This window comes from Carya illinoinensis, chromosome 5 (genome assembly GCF_018687715.1).
Source record: "Carya illinoinensis cultivar Pawnee chromosome 5, C.illinoinensisPawnee_v1, whole genome shotgun sequence".
Classification (NCBI taxonomy): domain Eukaryota; kingdom Viridiplantae; phylum Streptophyta; class Magnoliopsida; order Fagales; family Juglandaceae; genus Carya; species Carya illinoinensis.
In genome coordinates this window covers 32,705,111-32,728,766 of record NC_056756.1, presented here as the reverse complement: position 1 = coordinate 32,728,766, position 23,656 = coordinate 32,705,111, and the positions used below count along the sequence as shown (strand labels likewise).

Sequence of the window (23,656 nt, the reverse complement as noted above, 5' to 3'; positions counted from 1 at the left end):
ATTATTGGGTAAAAATATCTTGAATTGATTTTGTAGATATTATTAGGTAAGAGAGTCCTACACTCCACTATCACTCCGGGTAAGAGAGTCCTACACTTAACTCTCACTTCAGGTAAGAGAGTCCTACACTCCACTATCACTCCGGGTAAGAGAGTCCTACACTTAACTCTCACTTCAGGTAAGAGAGTCCTACACTTAACTCTCACTCCAGCCTCATCTCTTCCATATCTCATCCATAAGTATCTCCAACCACCTCTCCTCACGAAATTATTTTCATTTATACTTTACATTAAAAGAATATCAAACACTCTCTCTCGGACAACTTTTAGGAGTTCTTTTGCATGCCCATTTTAAAGCTTTTTTAAGTGTTTTATCATAAAGTTTTCTTCATATAAGTTGTTCCTTTTTTAGTCTAATTTAAGTGGATATCTTATTTGTCACATTTTAAGATCATTTGGTTAGTTAAATATTATGTAAACTATAAAAAGGTCATTCTAGAAGATAAACTGGAGAATATGTTATAGTTTGGAGTTTTTGACCAAGCTAATGGATAGATATTGGTCCGAAATTTTTATGGAGTATTGTTAACATGTATATATGACTATTGGTTGAGGATTTTTGCATGATTAAAGGTTTTGATGAAATATTTTCTTAGATTTAGAAACTTAGAAACTGAAAGAGGAAAAACAGTTTCTGTTTTGAGAAAGTTTAACTCCTTGGTGGTCTAAACCTATTCCAACGACTTTGATAATTTTATTGGAGGATCCTAAGCATCTTATATACATGTTATATTATTATTTTGAAGATATTTGATGTTAGTTTCAAAGATATGAAATTTTATGCAAAGAGATATTCAAATAAGCCAAAGCGTGGATGTTCTTGGCTAAATTTATGTTTTGGTTAATTTTTAACCATGTGATCTTGAATTAGAAGCATATATATGTTTTAGGACATCTTTTTAAACCGTGTGATGGTTTGGTTTGAAGATCACATATTTATAAGTCATAGATCAAAAGGTTGATCAAAACAAGTTGGAAACAAAGATCAATGGAAATAGCATATGAGAATTTCGGCCCTATAGAGTTTTAATAGTTGTGATTAGTTTTAAATTTTTCTATATTGATATTTGAGTTGAGGATAAAATTTACATGAGGCATGTAAATTTTGGTGACTTTTGGAGTTAGTATGCAAAATCCTTAAGTTATGGGTAAAACGGTCATTTTCCTACATGTAGAGAGTAAAATAGAAATTTTACTCTTTAAGTTAGTATTTTATATATTTGAATTTATTAGTGATTTAGTGCTAACTTTTAGAATTACTAATTACAGTTCCTCGTGATCGCGCTTAAAGTTTTATAAGAAACGCGGAGATCGAGGTAAGTTAGCTTTTAACTTACTAGCAGTCTATTGTGTATGTGTGCTAAGTAAAGGAACTACAGTGTATATATGTGTGTTATCATATATGTCATGCCATGCCAAATTATCACGTAATTGTCTATTATACAGAATTTATTCTGTCATCAATTTTTATCTGTTACATAATATATTCTGTCATGTATTACTGTACCTTACAAGTACGTCATGCTAAGTATACCATATATTACATGTATGTCAAGTCATGTAATATTTACTGTTGCAAGTATGTCATGTTAAATATGTTGTCTATTATATGTTATGCCATGTTACGAAATGTTTTTATCTCAAGTTGATCATGTATTTCAAGTTATATTCAAGTCACGTTATGTTACGTCAGGGCTTCAGTCATTTCGTATTCCAGTCACGTTTCATCTTGATTACTTATGTATGGGGTCACAGCAATTGTGACGTATACACTACGTGAGACATAGCAATTGTGACACGTAGAATACATGGAGCCACAACAACTGTGGAGTATGTATTTACACATAGAATACATGGGGTCACAACAACTATAGAGTATGTATTTTTCATATTAAGTCAAGTTTGTGTAGAATACATAGGACCACAACAACTGTGGAGTATGTATTTACACGTAGAATACATGGAACCACAACAACTGTGGAGTATGTATTTTTCATGTTAAGTCAAGTTTCAAATCAAGTTCATGTCAAGTTAAGTTCAGTTCATGTTTCAATTTAAGTTATGTCAATTATGCTATGTTGTATGCTAAGTTATGCTTTAATTACTTATGAATTTAATTATGTATTTATGCTTTTACTGTCATCCATGCATCATTAGCTTGTGTGGAAGTTTTTTGTTAACTTACTGAGATTTGTAATCAAATCTCACTTTGGTAGTCTCAACTACCATTCCCCCCGAATGGTAGATCTTGTTATAGGACCTGAAGGAGAATCAGGAGCTGATCAACTAGACACAGTTGACTAAGCGACGGTGCGACGTCAATGTTAATATAGTAGTTAACGTAAATTACTACTTGTACAATGGAGTTGCATCTCTAGTACTTTTTGGATCATAACCATTTTGGACTAGTGTTGTAATCTATTCAATAGGTCTTTATGTATGAAGTATGTTTTAAGCATTTGGGATATTTTCAATTTGGTGCATAGTATTGCTAAAGAAAAAAATTATCCGCTGCGAATATTGCATAATGTTAGATGCATGTTAGGAATATTACATCTTATATGTCGTGAATGGGGGTTGGTAACCTCGTGTTGCATGTCTCAACGTTTCAAATGTCCGTCCGATCCCAAATAGAATTTGGGGGCGTCACAACAAGTTTGGTGACAAATGTAGTTGTTGGGACCCTTTGATGGTGCACCTTAAAGCTACCAAATAAGCGAGTTTTTTTGGGCTTGAGTTCATTTAAAATGAGTAGACTCATTGTCATTATGGATGGGCAAGGAGCCACCACATCCGGCCTGTCTATTCCCTCCCCCGTTTGGCCCTCGCATAAGGCGGCCGAGGACACCTACCTAGTGTGCAAGCGAACTACTACATGGTTTTGAGATCTAGGTGGCATGGCCTTGCTGGCCCAATTGGGCCCGCGGCGCCTAGGGATTCCTCCGTTCGCCCAACCTAAATATATATATGTATATATATCTCTCTTTATATATATATATATATAACAAATTTCTTTATTAAAATGACATCATTTTGATACAGAGATTTGTTCTAAAGATTAAACCCACTCCTCCTTTGCGTTACTCTCTCTCCCCTCTCACAGTCTCTCTTTCTTCATTTTATAGATCTATCTAATCGTCCTTGCCCCATCCAACCATTACTATAGTCTCTCTTTCTCTTCCTCTCACCATTGCTTTGCCCTAGGTCTCTCTCTCTCTGTGGAAGCTCTCTCGCTCTCTCACTCTCTCTAAGATTCGCCCTCTAACCATCATCATCTTTGATATTTACCTTAGTCCGTGGATGGGCGAACGACTATGGAAGCAATACATCTCTCGGTATCCAAAAGGGAGCGCTTGCCCACATGGGGCGGCCTGAGGGCCAACTTTCCCCCCTCTTCTGTCCATGTGAGGACAAGGGTTGGAGCCCACGGCCACCCATCCGGGAATTGCAGATAATACCCTTAATTGTTACCTTCTAATCAATACAACACTTCACCATGCAAAGTCCAAATTTTTCTAACTTTAGAAAACAAAAATCAAAATGATTAACAATCGAATAATGACAAGAAGTATAGTTTCTTCAACTTGCATTCATAAGCTTTTTTAACCAAAAAGGGATTTTTTTTAATTTTTTAAATCCAGTTTAGGTTGCTTTGTGAGTAATGATACAAATAATATACTTTATTCTATTTTTTTATAAACTTATTATAAATGCAGAGCAATGAATGTTTCTTACGAAGTGAGGTTATGGATTGCAAAAGAACTGTACTAATTTGATTATTCCTTACTAACGTAATGGGTTGGGCCTCCGCCCACTGTCAACATAGTGGCTATATTTTTTTAAATCATTTTTTAATCTCTCTTAATTGGTCATTTTATCCCGAGTGATTTTATCAAGACTTAATAAAATGACTGAAGAAAAAAAAAATAGAATTGAACAAATGGATCACAATGCACCACCAAGCTACTAGCCAGTTGGTATAAGTTTATATTTCATAATTTCGAGATCAGAACTTCGAATAAAAATATAAGTTAAAATCACTTATAATAATAAAGATTGACCTTTGAATTATGTGATAGATTTTGAACCAGTTTGATACTTTATGAGTGTTATGGCAACGGATTTATCCTTGAAACAATATCTATGATTTAAATCAGACATTCTATAACAGAGAAAGACTTCTTTGATCACGCTCAAAGAAGATTGCTATGCTGTCCCACCTCCCCTTTTTAACTTCACAAAAAATGGACCACGCAACAAACGAGTTTCGATATCTACCAAGAATTCGTAGTTCGAAGCTAGACCACACTTCCTGCATGAGCTTTATCTCTTCGGCAAATTTTTTTTCTATTTAGACATTCCAATAATCCATCCAACATTGTTTCAGTGGCTCTGGTGTTGCCATTGCTTTCACGTTGTGCCACATGATATCCCCCCGCATGTGACAATAAGGTTCCTCATTTTAGTCATAGACGCACAACTTTCACTCCCACCTTCTGCGTGCGCATATCCCATTTACTCCTAGAGCACTGCTTGTCAAGTGAGTCTATCCGCTCGTCTGCCTTCGCCCGAGCCTAGTTCACAGGTAGTTTTTCGACTGTAATGATCCTCATTTGAAAACCACTATAGAGAAATATTTGATTCGTCAATCCTCATGTACACTAACAAATCGGGTTTTGTTTGAGAGACCAGCATCTCTTAATTGGGTATTCGTTCTTTGGTTTGCGTTGTTTATTTTTCTTCTTTTGTAACGAATACGGGCTTTTCTGTTTGGGTTCTAAATGGGGTTTGTGGATTCGTTTGTATTCATATTTTTACTATGAATTTATTTGACGAGGATCATAAATCGGTCGTCGTTGGCCTTCTTGTCTCTGTCGGATGGGTTGGCTTATTTCGGCCATCGATACTATCTTGTACATCCATTCTGTTAATTTTAGATTCTTCCTTGTTACTCAGACTTGGGATTTCATGTTTTTGGTGGCACATGCGTTCGTTGCCATTAATTGCATATTTGCTGGACGAGTTTTTAATATTTAAGTGTATATTTGATGTCTGCTGATTATTTGCTTCAGAATCAGAGGGATATTTATTTGCAAAAGTCTAATCTTGCACCTTCTACATCTTCGCTTTAGCAGTTGATGATTATTCGTTGAAGTGAAATCTGGGCTATTTCTACATTTGAGTTGATTGGCGAAACTGATTAAGAGTGTGTAGACATCCTCATATTTCTGAATTTAAAGAAGTTGGAATATGCATATTATGTTGCTTTTTATGTAGTTGTTCTCCGTGATAATTTTGGGTTGCCTTGTTTCTAGCTTATTTTACTTTGAAATTATTTTCTAAGGAACTGAATTTACAGGTTACTGTTTCAACTACTTTGTATTGGAGTAACACTTGTGAGAAAGTTACTATTTCATCATGTCTCCAAAGGCACTAGACTACGAGTCACTGAATGAAAACGTGAAGAAGGTCCAATATGCTGTTAGAGGTGAACTGTATCTTCGAGCTTCTGAGCTTCAGAAAGAAGGGAAGAAGGTATACATACTCGTTCTCTTTGGCTATTTTGTGGTCATAAGAGGCTGCGTTTCTTGCACCTTTTTTTAGAGATTTGGTTAGGGATGCTTTTTGTAAGGTTAAGCTATTTCATTTTGCTGTGAGCTAGTTATGTAGTTTCTAATGGATTTAGGGGTACGAAAGCATTTCATAAAGATTAATATCCACTTTTTTATTGGAAATTACTGATGAGTTCTTGTATTTCAAGTGAAATAGCAAAACCTCATTCACAGTTCTGACATAACATTTGATCACGATATCGATTTGTGCTAGCATGCCTGTCAATACTGTCTATCTGGCTTTAGTCCAAATTAAAATCTAATAGATGTTGGTTTTGTAGTGTGTGCACTTTCATATGCTTATTCTGCAACCGGTGAAAAGAAATATTAAAAATAATTCATAATTACTTTGTGTTGCCCAGTCTTTTGCACAGTATCTTTATGAACTGGGCTAGAGTTTAGTATTGTAGTATTAATACATTCTTCTAGTTCCTTGTAAAGTATGCCGAGGTATGGTACCAATGCTTGAGGAATAGCTTAAATCAATTTTGTTTTTTTAAATGCCACTATTCTTGGGTGTATGTATTTCATTGTCTCATTATTTTCATATTTTAATGTACAGATTATTTTCACAAATGTTGGTAATCCTCATGCGCTAGGACAGAAGCCACTGACCTTTCCTCGCCAGGTTCGTCACAATCGCCTTATATCTTAATCCAGTGTTTACTTTTCTCTCTTTTAACATACACCTCTGGTCAAACTGAAGAGTTTCAGAATTCATCCCATCATACTTTGTGTTGAGCCGAAGAATCACTATGTTGCAGGTGGTAGCTCTGTGCCAAGCTCCATTTCTGCTAGATGATCCAAATGTTGGACTGTTTTTTCCTGCTGATGCAATTGCGAAAGCAAAACATTATCTCTCATTGACTTCGGGTGGTCTTGGTATTCTCTTTGACCTGCCCTTCATTTTTCGTTCTGTCAAGAAAAGGAATGAACTATCTTAGATAAAACCTCTAAGTTACCAACATTTCAATGCATATTCAACTTAATTTTGCAATCCACCTCTCCCCCCAAAAAAAAACCTGCTCCGTATATGTGGTTATGGGGAGGTAATCTAATTAAGTCCCATGCAAAATGTTTTGGCCTGTACAGCTGAACTTTCAGTAGAGCTGTCAAATCCTTTTTCTTTCCCATTCTTACGCTCCCATCATCATCTTTTTCTCCTTGTGACTTTCCACTTCAATTTACTGATTTACATCTTGTTGCTGGTTTAAATGTGATTCAATAATGAACTTCAATTATACAATTTTTCGTATTATATTTAGGTGCTTACAGTGACTCCCGAGGTCTTCCAGGAGTAAGGAAGGAAGTGGCAGAGTTCATTGAAAGGCGTGACGGTTATCCAAGGTACTAATGCACCACATTAATCTTCGTGCAGGTCCTCTTTATATTGTGAGCAAGAAATTTTTGTTTTTTATCTACCAAGTTGTGAGCTGAAGGTTTCCTTGTTTTGGACTCCGACAGTGACCCAGAACTCATATTTCTCACTGACGGTGCCAGCAAAGGTGTAATGCAGATCTTGAATACTATCATCCGCGGCGCAGGGGATGGGGTAATAGAACAATTTAAATGAATTTGTATACATAATTGTCCTCTTTTATCCTATGCGGTCTCTTAATTCCTCCACTTTGTTTTTTCTTTTTCCCTAATTGTTATTTTCTCTCTTGTCAATTACTTAAATGGCTTTCTACATCCCCATTTTTTCACAGGATAAACTTCTTCCATTAATTTTTTTATAATGCCAGGTTTTGGTCCCAGTACCCCAATACCCACTTTACTCAGCTGCAATTTCTCTATTTGGTGGTTCTCTTGTTCCATATTACCTAGAGGAGACAGCAAACTGGGGCCTCGACATTAATGACCTTCGCCAGTCAGTTGCTGAGGCTCGCTCTAAAGGAATAACTGTGAGTATCCATTCATGCAGAACCCTTTTTTCTTTTGTGATAGAATGTTGCAAATTCATTTCTCTATTGTGCCTACTTAGTGTAGGCATCTTGCCTCTTGTAATACTGGCTTTTGCCATCCGTTCTTGATCAATAAAACTTGTTTATTCATCAAAAAAAAAATGTTGCAAATTCATTTGGAAAGTTTAGAAGTTGATAAAAATGGATGGGACATGGGGACCTGAACTTGAGTTGACGTGTTAGAAGGCCAGTAATATATTGGCTGTTTAACTTTCAATCGCCCTTTCTTCACTTATAAATATTGGCTGATTCTTGGGAGAGCATTTTAATTACAATGTATAGATCCATTTACCTTGTGAAGATTGATTTATTGTCTACTTTCATTTGTATATAATGTTACAATATCTTATTAATAACTAGGTTGCTGACTTTCCTTTCTTGTAATGCTTAGTGTCGAAATTAAGTCTCTTAATATTGGAATATGATCAGGTAAGAGCAATGGTGATTATAAACCCTGGAAACCCCACAGGTCAGTGCCTTAGTGAATCTAATTTGAGAGAGATACTGAGGTACTGTTACCAAGAAAACTTAGCCTTGCTTGGAGATGAGGTTTATCAGCAGAACATATACCAGGATGAGCGTCCCTTTGTCAGTGCTAGGAAGGTATATATTCTCTTGCTGTTGAACCTATCTGTGTCTGAGGTTCTGCATGGGCCATCAAATTATATTTACACTCTAGTTTCCTAATTACTCTGAAGGTTCTGATGGGTATGGGGCCACCCATAAGCAAGGAAGTACAGCTTGTCTCTTTCCACACTGTGTCCAAAGGATATTGGGGTGAATGTGGACAGCGAGGTGGATACTTTGAGATGACCAACATTCCTCCAAAGGTTTGTCTATATATGACTTGCATATTCGGGATTTGCTCAGATAGGGATAATTTTTACATATATGTTTCTTTGTGAAGCACTTGAAATCAAAATGCATTAGAATTGATAACAAAACACAGAATTTAAATATTTTGTAAATCACTAATAAGAAAAAGCCAACAAAAAACAATGTTAAGATGTGGGCTACTAGATATTGGAACTAAATATTCTTCTGACTTGTGTAGAAATGCAATGCAAGTACAATAGTTCTTTATTTCAGATGGTATTTTAGATTTCCTCTCTTATATCATTACTTGATGTTGCAGACAGTTGATGAGATCTATAAAGTTGCATCAGTGTCACTCAGCCCAAATGTCCCTGCACAGATATTTGTGAGTTAGAGCTGATTTTTTTTTTTTTTTACTTTTCTTTTCTGGGTTGTATTATTCCGCATTGAACAGGGGACACTGAGTTCTGATTTTAAAGCCAACATCTCTGAGGTGAAAATTACTTTCCTTTCTCTGTTTACAGATGGGGCTGATGGTGAACCCACCCAAACCTGGAGATATTTCATATGAGCAGTTTGTTCGGGAAAGGTATGATTCAGAATCATGCTAATTGGTGGTTAACTAGTACCATCATTTTGTAGGAGATTTATTTAATTACATAAATCAGTTACCCAAAACACGTGATCATGGGATTGAAAGGAAATTAAATATCTGATTGTGGATCTTTACTTGTTCCGCGTAAGTGGATAAAAGAGCTATTTCTGTTTGGGATGTTGATGTTCACTGGTGATGAGCTTTTGCCTGTCTGGGGTGAATAATATTACTTTATGAACCATGAAACATGCAGCAAAGGAATTATCGAATCACTAAGGAGAAGAGCAAGGATGATGACGGATGGATTCAATAGCTGCACAAATGTTGTTTGTAATTTCACAGAAGGTAAACTGTTTCTCGAAATATGTAAGTAATATTTTTTTTTATATCAAGTGGCTGGTTATTGTTGACAACTGAGAAAATTTGCTTTAGGTGCCATGTATTCATTCCCTCAAATACGCTTACCACCTAAAGCAATAGAAGCTGCCAAAAGGGCTGGAAAGGTTCCTGATGTTTTCTACTGTCTCAAACTTTTGGAAGCCACTGGCATCTCAACGGTCCCTGGCTCAGGATTTGGACAGAAAGAAGGGTGATTACTTTTTTCTCCTTTCTCTGTGGGGCTTGGTTCTTATTTACCTATATTCCGAAGGCATCTTCTTTCTATTTTCTTTTCTATGGCTAGAATAAAGGTCTTCCTATCTTTACAATGCTGCTTCTAACATTTCTGTCTAACCATATTCACTTTTTCATTGAAAAAGTGTTCTATTATCTACACGAATTGGTTTTTGCCAGTCTCTACCCTGAAAGCTTTTTTCACACGATAATGGCTTTTAGGTTTAGACATAATTAGGTACCTCAGTATTGAACACAAATAAGCTAGACAACTTCAAGTTGCAGTTCCTGATAGTTTCTTAAATACAGTGGTATCAAACTGAATACTTTTTCCATATAGGGTCTTCCACTTGAGAACAACAATCTTACCGGCCGAGGAGGACATGCCCGAAATCATGACCAGTTTCAAGAAATTCAATGACGAGTTTATGGAGCAATATGAAGACCACAGAGGTTATTCGAGGATGTAAAAGAATGCTTCAAATCTCTAAGTTGTATCATATCCCTTTTTTTCGGCTGTCACAAGCCATTTCATGTATACTTCTAAACTTTTATCATTTTCCTCTCTCCCTGGAATATAAACTTCGCTCTGTTGAAGATCATTCTTGCATTTCCCAGATGGCATATTTTAATCTTTTTACTGCAACTCTAAGCTAAATTTGTAGCCATATATGCTTGAATTGATCAAATATTGCCTAGGAATTCCCATATTTGTTTCTTAAAAATTATATTTTCAAGTCGGTGTGCAGAGCACATCTAGTAAAATTGTTATATGGCATAATATAATTTGGCAGATAAATTTTAAATTTTGAATCTTACAAATCAAATTTTACCATTTAAGTAATGTAAATGATTTGTTCTATACATCGGCTTGAGAATAAAATAATCATTTGTTTATTCATGCGCTTTATACACCGACTTGAGAATAGAATAATTCTTTTGTTTGTTCCTTTGCACATTCATACTTTTATTCACACTTTTGAAATATTACGCTATGCATCCTAAATGATCAAATTTTAGTAATTTGCACCTCGGTGTTAGGATTTTGTCACATATCTTTTTTGTATCATTCCTAACAATTAAATCATAATCGAGGATGGTGGTTTAGGATATCAATTACTAGTTTTGATCATTCATGGTAAAAAAATATAAAAAAGTGTTGGACCTATTTGAGCCTCAAACTTCATTAAGGATGGAGATCATATCACCCTTTTAAATCCAAAATTAAAATTATTTTGCGTAATTTGAAAGTTGGCTTTCATACACACCACATATAATAAAGAGCTTCAAGGTTTTATTTCAATTATTTTTCTGTGATTTTAAGGATTTAAGTCTCCCCCCACCCCACAGAAGACTTCAGAAACAACCCTTTCTTTGGTTTTTACTTTCCAGGAAAGAGGAAAGAGAGTGGCGTTCTAACCTTACACGCACCTTTTTTTTTTTTTTATAAAAAAAAAGAGTTGTGGTGTGAATAACGATATCCAATCCTAAACAAAAGTCCTCCCAATCAAGAGCTAAAACTTTTTTCTACGTGTAATGCTTTGGCATCAACCATCATCATGGATTTTTATTTTTTGGAATATCATCATGGATGTTGATCTGCTCTCGAATCCCTTGAGAATCAAATCTAAAAAAGCTGCGGATATCTTACTCATCATTTAATTTATCATTTTTTATATTATTTTATTATTTTATAAAAGGATTCTATTTATTATATTATTTATTATATTTTATTTATGAATTAATTATTTAATTTATATTAAAAAATAATAAACAAACAAATGATAAATATATTTTTCTTTAATAATATATTAGAAAGAATTTTTTTATATCTTAAACTAAAATAATTAGATATGGAAAACTAATATAAAAAGATAATTTTAATTACAAAACCTACCTTTTTAATACATCCCACTACTGTTTCAAACTCCAAAATAATCTCTCAAAATATTTCTCAATCCTAATATATTTTAATGAGTTTCATTACTTTCACAAAATAAAAAATAACACATCTATTGAAATTTCCAGAAACTTAATTTTAATTTTTAGACATATAAATTCAATTAAGAATCTATTCCAGAATTTACAAACCCTTTAGATTAAAAAATACGTTCAACTCATCTCATCTCATCATTATAATTTTTTTAAATTTTCACATAAAATATAATAAATAATTTAATATTTTTAAATATTAAAATAATAATAATAATATTTAAAAATAATATTTTATTTTATTTTTAACTTTTATTTAAAAGTATCACATATCATTTTATCACTACAACGACCTTTCTTAAAAATCAAACAAAGAGAATAAGGGATGACAAGGTGGTGATCCCCAGACCCAAGAACCGGGCGCTAAAGTGGCTCTTCCGGACTTCCCCCCTAAATTCACTCTGCCCCCGGGCAACTATATTCACGGGCACCCTTCTCTCTCTCACTCTAGTTTTCTTTTATTTATTTATTTATTTTTATGTATAAAAATGACTATACCATCATAAACCAGTCCCACATTTATTATTTTATTTTAAAAAATAATAAATATGAGATTTATATTAAAAAATTAACAATAAATTTTATTTTTTTCAAAAGACATGCTCGTACTAATACAACCATAATTTATCTAATATTAATTTTTTATTTATAAATGTTGTTACCGTGCCGCCTAACTTTAAACATTTATTTTTTTCAATTGTAATTTTTTTAAATACTTTTTAAAAAATATTAATATAATAATAATTAATTTTTTAATTAAAAAATAAATAAAATACATTAACTCTCAATACTAGAAAAAAATACACAAGTCTCATATTCCTTTATTTATTAGTAAATAGGCCAAGTGCTTGTGTCACGGGGGCGGAGTCTTCTTCCTCGGGTTCCCTTTCTCTCTCTTTATTTCATTGGTATAAACTGTAAACAAACATTGAACCTTTTTTTCCTCCCTCTCTCTCCTTCCCCATAATTTAAATCCTATTTTTGGAACTCCTTTTGTTCTCTCTCTCTCACAACTCCCTCAAAGAGCTTCCTCAAAACTCTTTCCCTCGTAAAACAACCCAACACAAAAGCCCTTCCCTTTTCATCTCCCACCTCTCACCTGGCCCCTTTCTTTTGATTCTTCCTCCTCACCACTTTCCTACTGCTTTCATTTTATTCCCCCCCCCCGCCCCTTATCGATCCTCTTCACCTAACTTTATTCCCTTATTCTTGAATCCTTTATTTATTACCTCAAGGATTTGGCTTGGCTTTGGATCATTCATTAGCATGGGCTTCTCCGGGAAAGCACTGCAACTGCAGGCTGATGGAGGCTTGGAATCCGACGGGAAAAAATGGGTCATTGCTGGAATTCCCGTACGGGCTCCGTTGAAGCCGATATATACCAACCCCGTAGAGGCGTGGGCGGGTAGCGACGGCAGCGAAGAGTGTTTGACGACGCCGACTGGGGAGGAAGCTAGGATTCCGACCAGGTTGACGTGCCCGCCAGCTCCGAGGAAGCGAAAGCCTTCTTTGAAGTGTAACTACGGCGGTGTCAGAGAGTTCTTCACGCCTCCGGACTTGGAGAGCGTGTTTATACAGAGGGCTAGCTAACTTGATAGTTTGATTGTGGGATTTGGGAGAGTTTTTAACTCGTTAGTAGTGAACCAAATTGTGCTATTCTCCTTCGTGTCTGTTTCTTTCTCTCTCGCTGTATTCTCTGACTATGTTAGGCTTCTTTTAGTGGATTAATTAGGTCTTTTAAGTACAGGGTTGATCTCACAAATAAATGAAAAAAAAAAGACTTGGAAATTTAGCTTCTGCTAATGAGTTTCTAGAAGAGCTTTCTTTCTTGCTTGTTAGCTTACCTCTTGATTTACTAGAAGAAGAAACAGAGTTCATTACCTTTATGGTTGTGCAGCACTTTAATGGCCAAACTAATTCATTTCTGCCCAGAATTGTTTAAAAAAAAAAAAAAGGTATGGGTAATGCCACTTTGAAGTTGAACAAGGTAGTGATCTGAATTTCCTTTCATTTTCATTTTCTATTCTTCTTCTACATTTATCTATCTTTATCTATCTTAATCTAAAACTGTTACGTATGCAAGTGCAAGTCAAAATCAGGGTAACTAGCCAAAAGTTGTCAAACCCAAGTAAAGGTAAATACTTTTCTGGGGGTAAGAAGATGCCGTAAGGTTGCAGAGAGATTGACAAGGACAATTCCTCACTTAAGCCTTAGCCATGGCCCATAGTCCCCTCTAGCAGTACCTTTATCCTCTGCCATCATTCCCTCTTTAGACTTGAGAGCTTGGTCTTTGAGTGTCCCCCACATCCATGACCCCCCCACCCACCTCGGACTCTTATAATAGTGGGAAGGTTCTCTCTAATCCTTTCTGTGATTGGTCATGATAAAAAGAACAAAACACGTGGGAGGGAAGATTAGAATCCTATGCCACTTGAATGGTCCTTATTTAGCACTTTCGAGGTCAAGTTTTGAAGATAGACACACTCTTTTTCCATTTTTACTTCAAAAGTGTAATTGGAAAGTCCATCAAGAAACTAGCTGGCAAGTAAACCCTTTTGTTTTTTTACAGGTGGATAATATCATTTTCAGCCAATTGAAGAAAAATGAATAATATAATTTTCAAGATGCTAGTTAAGGGAAGTTCACCTAATCTAGGGTTTGTAGAGAGATTTTAAAAAAAAAAAAGCTTCATTGGGATCGGAGCCATGACAAGAGGCAATAGTGGTGCAAATCAAAGAAAGTAGTGGGTCATTTCTGGATTCGAATACTCAAATAAAAGAAAAGTGTGAAGTATTTGGGTTGAGTTCCATTATTGGAGACCACATGGAGGGAGATTGGAAGTGCAAGCAATTACCATTCATTCATTTCATTAATGCATGGTCTTAGCTTTTACATACCCTGTTCAGTTCAGTTTGATCATTTACGGAGACAAGGGAACAAGACAACTTTTAACAGATATTGATGGATGCAGGAATTAATATGCCAGCCAATACTCATGAAAACTGCGGTTGTTCTCTCTAGCACTTATCCACTTCTTCATCCATTAGGTGAAAACAGATTAATTAAAACAATAGTAGTTAGGCGGCCTCTTACTTTTCAAGATTCCTGCTAAGCATATTTATTTTATAAATTAAGATCACTTGAGTCCAACACCACACTGCAATGAGCAATCATATCCAGATTCAGGTCTGGAATTGAAATTATCAAATTTTATAAGTGTCACCAACTTAGCTATATTATATTGTATTGTTGTCCATAATATATTCAAAAGAAAGCTTAAAATCTTGGCAATATTGCTGTGTATTGAGAAATTGGAATGCCTGTCCATCGCATTGATAATGATATCAGAGTTCAAAACCATATAAAAGTAAATAAATAGTGTAACATCAACTAGGTTAATATGGAATATCAAACTCTTATCTCATGGCCTAGCACTAATCAATAAATAGGGAGATACGTTTTTAAGTCAAGTCATTTTAGAGATGCTGGGCCGGTGGCCATGATTCATCTCTCTTTTAAGTTGGTGGTCAAGGTCTTTCTTGTACCATCTCTCTTTGTCCTATAAGGAAAATCTCCCAAACAAACGTATATGCCTGTATATGTATGTACGTATATGAAATGAGGAATCTTTGCTCGATCGAATGAATTCATAGAATAAAGTCACAAACTGAATTAATTTATTGTCATGCATATATCATATTTTAGTATAAAATAAATCTAATGTATCACACTTAAATACATCAATTTATAAATTTTCTTTTTTAATATCTATTTGTAAACATAACATTTGTCATACTTCTCGTATGAAATTTTAGCTCTTAAAAGTCAAGCATGGGTACTGGTATTAAATTTAGTCATTTTAGTGATATGATCAGAGAGAGAGAGAGAGAGAGAGAGCGCTCCAATCAGCAATTTCTATGTTGTCATTATCTCTATCTAGCATCTACATGTACATATATTTCTAGATAAATAAGTACTATATATATAAGTTATACCTACACAAATAAATTTTACAAGTTGTCGCGATTTTATTTGATACATTAAATTTACTTTATAATAAAAATAATTTACAATATAATGTATGCTTTTTACCCACATTAGTTTTTTAGTTTACTTTTATAAAATTCCTTTGTAGCTAACTATTTTTTTTTTATATATAACAGTTTGAGAACTTATATTGGCAGAAAAAATCCTATACAATTATAAATAAAAGATTTTTAATAAAAACGAATGCTATAATTTATTTAACAAAACTAACTCTTAGAATTATTTAGAAAAAACATATAAAATGGTTACGATCAATGTTATGAAATTAACCACTCCATGTTCACACCAACGATGCTATAGACAAACAATAGAAGAAAAAGTAAACAATCAATAATCATACTACACAAATTAACGTGATTCGGCAATATACCTATGTCCAAAGAGCTGTAGAGGATTTTATTTAGAAGAAAATATGAATATTGTGGAGCAACATTGAATTAAAGGCAAAACCCAACTCAAGAACCTCAACTAGACTCTGATATGTGCATGCATGATCTCTTATTTTCACTTCTTTTTATCACTAAGATTTTCTTTTCTCTTACTTGGTCGCATATTATTTTTTCTTGCATCAAAGAAGTTCTTATGTGTTATAGTTTTTATGTTGTATCTATTTTCTAACAAATGACAAATTCAAGTACCAATACCGATTCAAGTTTGGACTTCATGAGGGAAAAACAAAGTTAGTCTAGATAAGTCACTTTGTTGTTGTGGCATTCCATCAAAACTATGAATTTCTAAAAAGGATAATAGTTTTGACAGAAGATCTTATAACTATCCAAACTATAAGATCAATACATAATGTAAATTTTATGAATGGATTGATCTTGAAAGTGAACAAAATTCATGTTGCAAGATGACGTTAGAGTTAACTGAACAAATAAATGAGAGATTACTTCATGAATATGTAATCATCAAACAAACCAAATTTAAAGCAATGAAGAAGAGGTATAATGGAACCTTGAAAGCTGTGTTGTTAACATTGTAGTTATTTTATATTATGAGTTATGCTGTAATTTTTATATATCCAAAAAATAGTTAGATATTGTTACGACTCATGTAACCTATTGTACTTTGTATGGCAATTTTTGGACAACTCACTGTAATGAACATGTGATGTAATGAGTCATGTTTGATGTATGTAATGGACAGGTTTTGAAATGTAATGAACACGTAATGGAAAAGTTTTGGATTGTTATGGACAATTTTTGCATATGTTATGGAAATATTTTGAAATGTTATGAACATGTTTTGGACATATTATAGACAAGTTTTGCAATAAGTATACAAAACTAAAAACCAATAAAAAAATAAATCCACAATTCAAAACACATAGATACGCCTTGTAAATTAGTTCATAATTATATAAGTTCAAAACACATAATGCCAAATACATAATCTACAAAATTGTCCGTATACCCAAAAAGAAAGCTTCACAACCTACAATCCACTCCTCCCAAGTTTCACAACTTTAATCCACCAAAGCTTCACAAGCTTCGTAATCTGAACATGAATTTTTTGTCACATTAAAAACAACAAACTTAATCACATACATGTTAAATTTGAAAAATTTCCCATCACATTAAATTTAAAAAATATCCTCCATAATATAAGAAAAAACAAAAGATCAAATACATAGGCAAATTTTGTCTAAGAATCCAAGATTTGACAATCAACATCAATTGTATGCCCAATATCCTTACATTAAACCACCAAAAAAATCAAAAAATAAAAAGTTTCTTTGATTAAAAACAATAAATCACGAAAATTATAAAATTACAAAACCTCACTGAAGGACAGTTGTTCCTAACATTTCCCTTATTTTTGCAAATGTTACAACACTTTTTCTATATTACTTGCATCTCTTTTGGGTTCTTTGTTCTCAAAGATTTTGGTCGTCTTTTCATTGACACCCGCAAAGGATTCTGTACTATTTGTAAAAAATTTGAGATAACTTGACTTTTTAAAATATGAGAATCATTGTTTGACTCCTCTTCATCTGGATAATTTGTATCTTGAATATGTATATGATCTTCAATCAAAAATAGCTCTTTCTAGACCTTGTCTAAAGCAAACGAGAGGTAGTTAAGTTTTTCTGTTAACTAAACCCAAGTTTTATAATATCGGAAAATTGCATCATCAACTTACTTTTTCTTATTGTTGGATCATCATGTGGCATTACATGCTTTTCAGGACATGGTATGTCAAGAATAGTCCGACTCTTAACTTGATTCTCTATCTTTCTAGAATATAGTGTTGTAGCAACCTATCTTATTTCGATTTTTTGTCAAATACACATAGAATATGCCTACAAAGAATTTCCATAAACTCAAACATGTGGCATGTACATGTCGTCTTCTCTTCTCCACTCTCCCAGGTCACATAATAAAGATGGGTTTCTTTGCATAAGGTGCCACTCCGTATCTTTTGCTTTCGCCATTTTTGAAAATTTTGATTGATCTACAGCATTGACTATTAAAAAACTTAACTTGGAAGATTATGAAAGACTTTCTTGTGTAAACTATGGCCACATCTTTTTCAATTTTGTGGCATGTTTTCAATATCGCCCCGTATAGATTTTGTTTATACATCATTTTATTTCTTTTTAAAATAACATGCATTTAAAGATTTCTCATATTGATGCATAAAGTCACTAACCATAGTGATTGAACAAACATAATCCTTGAAAATCTTATTCATGCTTTCACTCATTCGAGTTGTTAACATACCGACACAAAATATTGAATGCAAGTAAGCCAAAACTCACTTCTCTCATCGGATGTAAAGATTTTGCAACCAAGGTATTATCATCTAGCTCTACTTCCTTAATATTGAACTTCATTCTTGCTCAAACTCATTAGATGTAATTGTCTCATGGATACAATGATAAAAATCTTTTTGAAAGTCAAGAAATTTGTTATATACATTAAATAAATGTTCGAAAACTTTTTGTAAAATGTGTCATAAGTACAACCTATGAGTCGTATTTGAGAGTACCTCTATAATGGTTATTGTCATAGCATTGTTATCATCCGTAATTATGGTTGAAGGGGCACACCCAAGCATTTCCACTTATCATGTTCTCAATAACCACGTATATAACTCAACTGTTTCATTAATTAACAAAGCACAACCAAATATTATGGTTTGATGATGATGGTTAACTCTAGAAAATGACGCAGATGGTATCTTATAAATATATGTTAGGTACGTGACATAAAATGTGACAATATCCCTAAATTATTAGTATGCAGTTCTTGATCTTGCATCTGCCTAAAAGCAACTTGCGTGAAGTACACAAACTCAGGTTGTTTGCATTGTTGATCAAGAAAATATGCATATAATGTTTGTGCATCTCCCTCTTCAAATAACTTTCTCATTTTGTTCCCAAATAATTTTTCACATCATTTCCAATACAACCCATGTTAAATTCACTCACTGATTCTTTATTCAATACTGACATTATCTTCCTTGTTGATATACTAGACTTATTTAAAATCATAATAACTTTTTTTTACACGTGTGACTCCCCTTTGTCTATGGAGCAAACTAGTGCTTCTCAGTGTAAGTAACACATAGTTATTTACAAGTATAAACTTTCATACTATCCACTTTTCACCATTTTTTTATTCCCACCATTGTTTTACATTTAATTTTTGTCTCAACAGGTTCCAGAACTGTTCATTCTTTTTGTTTGCTCCTTTTCTATCGAAATCATTTCTTTGAGCAAACATAATCTATCGTAATTAGTTTTCTCTCTTGTTTTGGCAATTGAGTATGGTTAGTCCGAAAGACAAAACTTTTTTTTCTTGCGTACACCTTGTAAAATGTTTGGCGTCTTCTATATCATCAAATATCATACCAATGAATGGCTCCAAAGTATCACTAAAGAAGAAATCACATTCACTCCATCATCCACACCGACTCCATCTTTCACATTCACTCCATCTTGAATCTTCCACATTCACAACATTTTCTACATTCACATTATATTGTTCTCCAACATTTTCAACCTGAAGCCGTAGATATTTACCTTCTAGACATATGTAACTCATCATTATTTCAACTTCATCACTATCAAAACTCCAAATTTGATCATTTGTTATAAAATAAGATCATTCAACAATTTCAATCGACTAATCTCAAAAGAAAAGAAAAAAAAATATGAAGGTAGGTACAATAAGAAATATATGAACTTACTTATTTGTCATTCTAACTAGCAAATTCTTCTTTTTCAAGAAAATCTAATTTTTGAAGAAAATTCATAGTTATATTTTGTAATTTAAATAAAAAAAATTCAAATTTATATGAACATACTAGAGGACAAGACATGTGTGTGAATCAGTCAGCCTTATATGCACATGATACTCAAAAAAATTATGTGTCCATCTACTAACTAGCACATTCTAGTTTTCTTTAATTTTTCAAGAAATTCGTGGAACCCAAGAAAATCCATTCCATATTGTCATTTTAGCAATGAAATTTGTTAATTTTTTTAGATGTCTAATCAGTGTCATTAATATTTATACATCAGAAATAACCATAAATCTTAAATGATCGACTCATATGAGTCGAAAAATCATACATCAGTGTACAAATTCTTGTTAATTGTTTGTAGATAGAGATAGAGTAAATCTAGAACCCAATAAGGCAACAAACAAATTAATTTAAAGATCAAACACTGCTGCAACGGCGGTAATATGCAAGGCTTTAATTTCTACTCGGACGAAAATACCCCTAAGTTGATCCCTCATAAATACAGATTTTTTTATGTCCCTTAACCATCCCGCCCAATGCCCCCGCTCTCTTCAAATGCACCTTTCACATCCATAGCTCCAGCCATTTCTCATTCCGTTCCCTAATTGGGTTCAATCCTTTCTTTTCCATCTTTTCTCATCTTCAAATTTCACAATGTTTAATTGTTTAAACTGCGTACACCATTACAAAAATGCAAAAGACTTGTCCTTACATTATAAAGGTGCTCATAGAAACTTTAAATTTCTATGTACATGTGGGAATTGATTTAAGAACAAGCCAGATTTTGTACATCATTTGGATCAATGTACAAGGAGGGTAAGTACTTCTTTTGTGGTTCTTTTTCTTGAAAATTTTTCTCTCACTTAAATAATGTTGTGTAGAAGAAGTTAAAGAAAGAATAAAGATTCTTAGAGATATATATTATGAAGAAGTGCAGAAACAACTCTCTACTGGTTTGGATTAATATAGCATGTTGGAGAAAATTGACTTTTTTAGATATCTTTGGCTTGTTGCCTTGCACTTTCACGTTTCTGTTGTTTCGGCTACATAGTTCTCTCTAGTATCTGTGTGCCCTCCCCATTTTTTGATTTTGTCTTTTGCATTAGAATCTTGAATTTCATACCAATTTAATAAATCTCTCAATACTTAATTGGGGTTCAATGTTGAACACAATTTTTGTAATTTAAGCTTGTCTTTAGACCGAAAAGAAAAAAAAAATTATCAAAAGTACCTCTTTGTTCCAGTTGATCCTGTAAATCATGAAGAAAATGATACACGTCTTTTTTTTAATTTATTTTATTTTATTTCTTATTTTTTGATATTGGGGGATTTGGGGAGAAGGATCGAACCCAAAACCTCCCTTATAAAAGTTAGGTCTCATGCTATATAAGCTACATACTTTTGGCAAAAAAAAAAAAAAAGGACACATGTCTATGCGATTGTTCCTGTCATCAGTCCATACCATATTCCCTAAAATTAAAAATGACAACACAGTTAAGTAAGATATATGAAGTAAGAAAAATAATAAGAAAAGAGGGAGATAAAATGTTATTTACCCTGACCCCCAAATCAAGTTTGTAACCCATTATGACACCCAGAGGTACCCCCAATATTTAATAACATGCAGTATTCACATAAGCAACAACTATTTGTCATCCTGCCCCAATGGCCACCCCTATTAAAAGCATCCTATTAAAAGTTTCCTTTACACCTAAAATCTCGAAAAGATTGTAGAAAAAACGATAGAAAATGAAAGGCTTATATTATATATATGCCATAAGAATGAAAGAAATATACAAGATCGAATTCGTGAGTTCAAAGTTGTAGGTATCAGAGAGAACGGGTTGAACATTGTTAATAATAATGCAGAGAGCAAGTACTGGAGTGAGCTCCTTAACAAGGTCTTCGACTGAAGTAATTTATTATCATGCATATATTATATTTTAGTGTAAAATAAATCTAACATATCACATCTAATTACATCAATTTATAATTTTTTTTAAATCTATTTGTAAACATAACATTTCGTATACTTCTCATATGAAATTTTAGTTCTTAAAAGTTAAGCATGGGCACTAATAGTAAATTTAGTCATTTGAGTGATATGATCATAGAGAGAGAGAGAGAGAGTGAGAGAGAGCATGCAATCAGCAATTTCTGCGTTGTCATTATCTCTATCTAGCATCTATGCGTACATATATATCTAAATAAATAAGCACTATATATAGATAAGTTATACATACACAAATAAATTTTATAAGCTGTCGTAATTTCATGTGATACGTTAACTTTACTTTATAATAAAAACAATTTACAATATAAGGTACACTTTTGACCCACGTTAATTTTTTACTTTACTTCTATAAAATTCATTTTTAGCTAAACCATTTTTCTTATATATAACAATTTGAGAACTTATATTGGCAAAAAAACCAATCCTATACAATTATAAACAAAAGATTTCCGATAAAAATGAATGCTATATATTTATTTAACGAAACTAACTCCTAGAATTATTCAGAAAAAACATATAAGATGGTTACGATCAGTGTTGTGAAATTAACCATTCCATGTTCACACCAACGATACTATAGACAAACAATAGGTAACGAGAAAAAGTAAAAAACCAATAATCAAACGACATAAATTGATTCATAAATGTGTCTATGTCTATGGAACTGCAGATGATTTTATTTAGAAGAAAGTAGGAATATTGTGGAGCAACATTGAATTAAAGGCAAAACCCAACTCAATAACCTCAACTAAACTCTTATATGTGCATACATGATCTCTTGTTTTCACTTTTGTTAATCACTAAGATTTTCTTTCCTCTCACTTGATTGCATATTATTTTACTTGCATCAAAGAAGTTCTTATATGTTATAGTTTTTATATTGTATCTATTTTCTAGCAAATGACAAATTCAAGTACCAATATCAGTTCAAGTTCGTGAGCTAGTCTGGACATGCCATTTTGTTGTTGTGGTATTCCATCAAAACTATAAATTTCTAAAAATGATAATAGTTTTGGTAGAAGATCTTACAACTATCCAAACTATAAGGTCAATAAATAATGTAGATTTTATGAATGGATTGATCTTGAGCGTGAACAAAATTTATGCTGCAAGATGACGTTTGAGTTAACTCAACAAAGAAATGAGATGTTACTTCATAAACATGTAATCATCAAACAAACCAAATTTAAAGCAATGGAAAAGTATAATGGAACTTTGAAAGTTGTGTTATTAACATCGTGGATACTTTTATTTGTGATTTATGCTGTAATTTTTATATATCCAAAAAATAGCTAGATAGTGCTACGACTCATGTAACCTATTATTCTTTGTATGACAATTTTTGGACAACTCACTTTAATGAACATGTGATGTAATATGTCAGGTTCGGTGTATGTAATGGACAGGTTTTGCAATGTAATAAACACTTAATGGAAAAATTTTTTAATGTTATGGACAATTTTTGTATATGTTGTGAAAATATTTTGGAATGTTATGAACATGTTTTGGACATATTATAAAAAAGTTTTGCAATAAGTATACAAAACTAAAAACCAATAAAAAATAAATAAATCCACAATTCGAAACACATGAATACGCATTGTAAATTAATTCATAATTATATAAGTTCAAAACACATAGTGCCAAATACTTAATCTACAAAATTGTCCGTATACACAAAAAGAAAGCTT

General features: G+C 33.0%; 2 protein-coding genes across 2 annotated transcripts; both read left to right on the top strand.

The window, feature by feature from the left end:
• Nucleotides 1-4,433: 4,433 nt before the first annotated feature.
• LOC122311265 (glutamate--glyoxylate aminotransferase 2) lies at nt 4,434-10,260 on the top strand. Its single transcript, XM_043125747.1, has 14 exons — nt 4,434-4,644; nt 5,419-5,594; nt 6,234-6,299; nt 6,436-6,553; nt 6,937-7,018; nt 7,136-7,223; nt 7,417-7,575; nt 8,065-8,238; nt 8,334-8,465; nt 8,771-8,836; nt 8,976-9,040; nt 9,300-9,391; nt 9,479-9,635; nt 9,999-10,260. Exons 2-14 carry the CDS (start codon nt 5,478-5,480, stop codon nt 10,126-10,128), a joined length of 1,446 nt encoding a protein of 481 aa, XP_042981681.1. The 5' UTR covers nt 4,434-4,644; nt 5,419-5,477; the 3' UTR covers nt 10,129-10,260.
• A 2,261-nt stretch (nt 10,261-12,521) lies between these two features.
• Nucleotides 12,522-13,453, top strand: LOC122309229 (cyclin-dependent protein kinase inhibitor SMR6-like). Its single transcript, XM_043122626.1, has one exon. It carries the CDS (start codon nt 12,917-12,919, stop codon nt 13,238-13,240), a length of 324 nt encoding a protein of 107 aa, XP_042978560.1. The 5' UTR covers nt 12,522-12,916; the 3' UTR covers nt 13,241-13,453.
• Nucleotides 13,454-23,656: the final 10,203 nt, after the last annotated feature.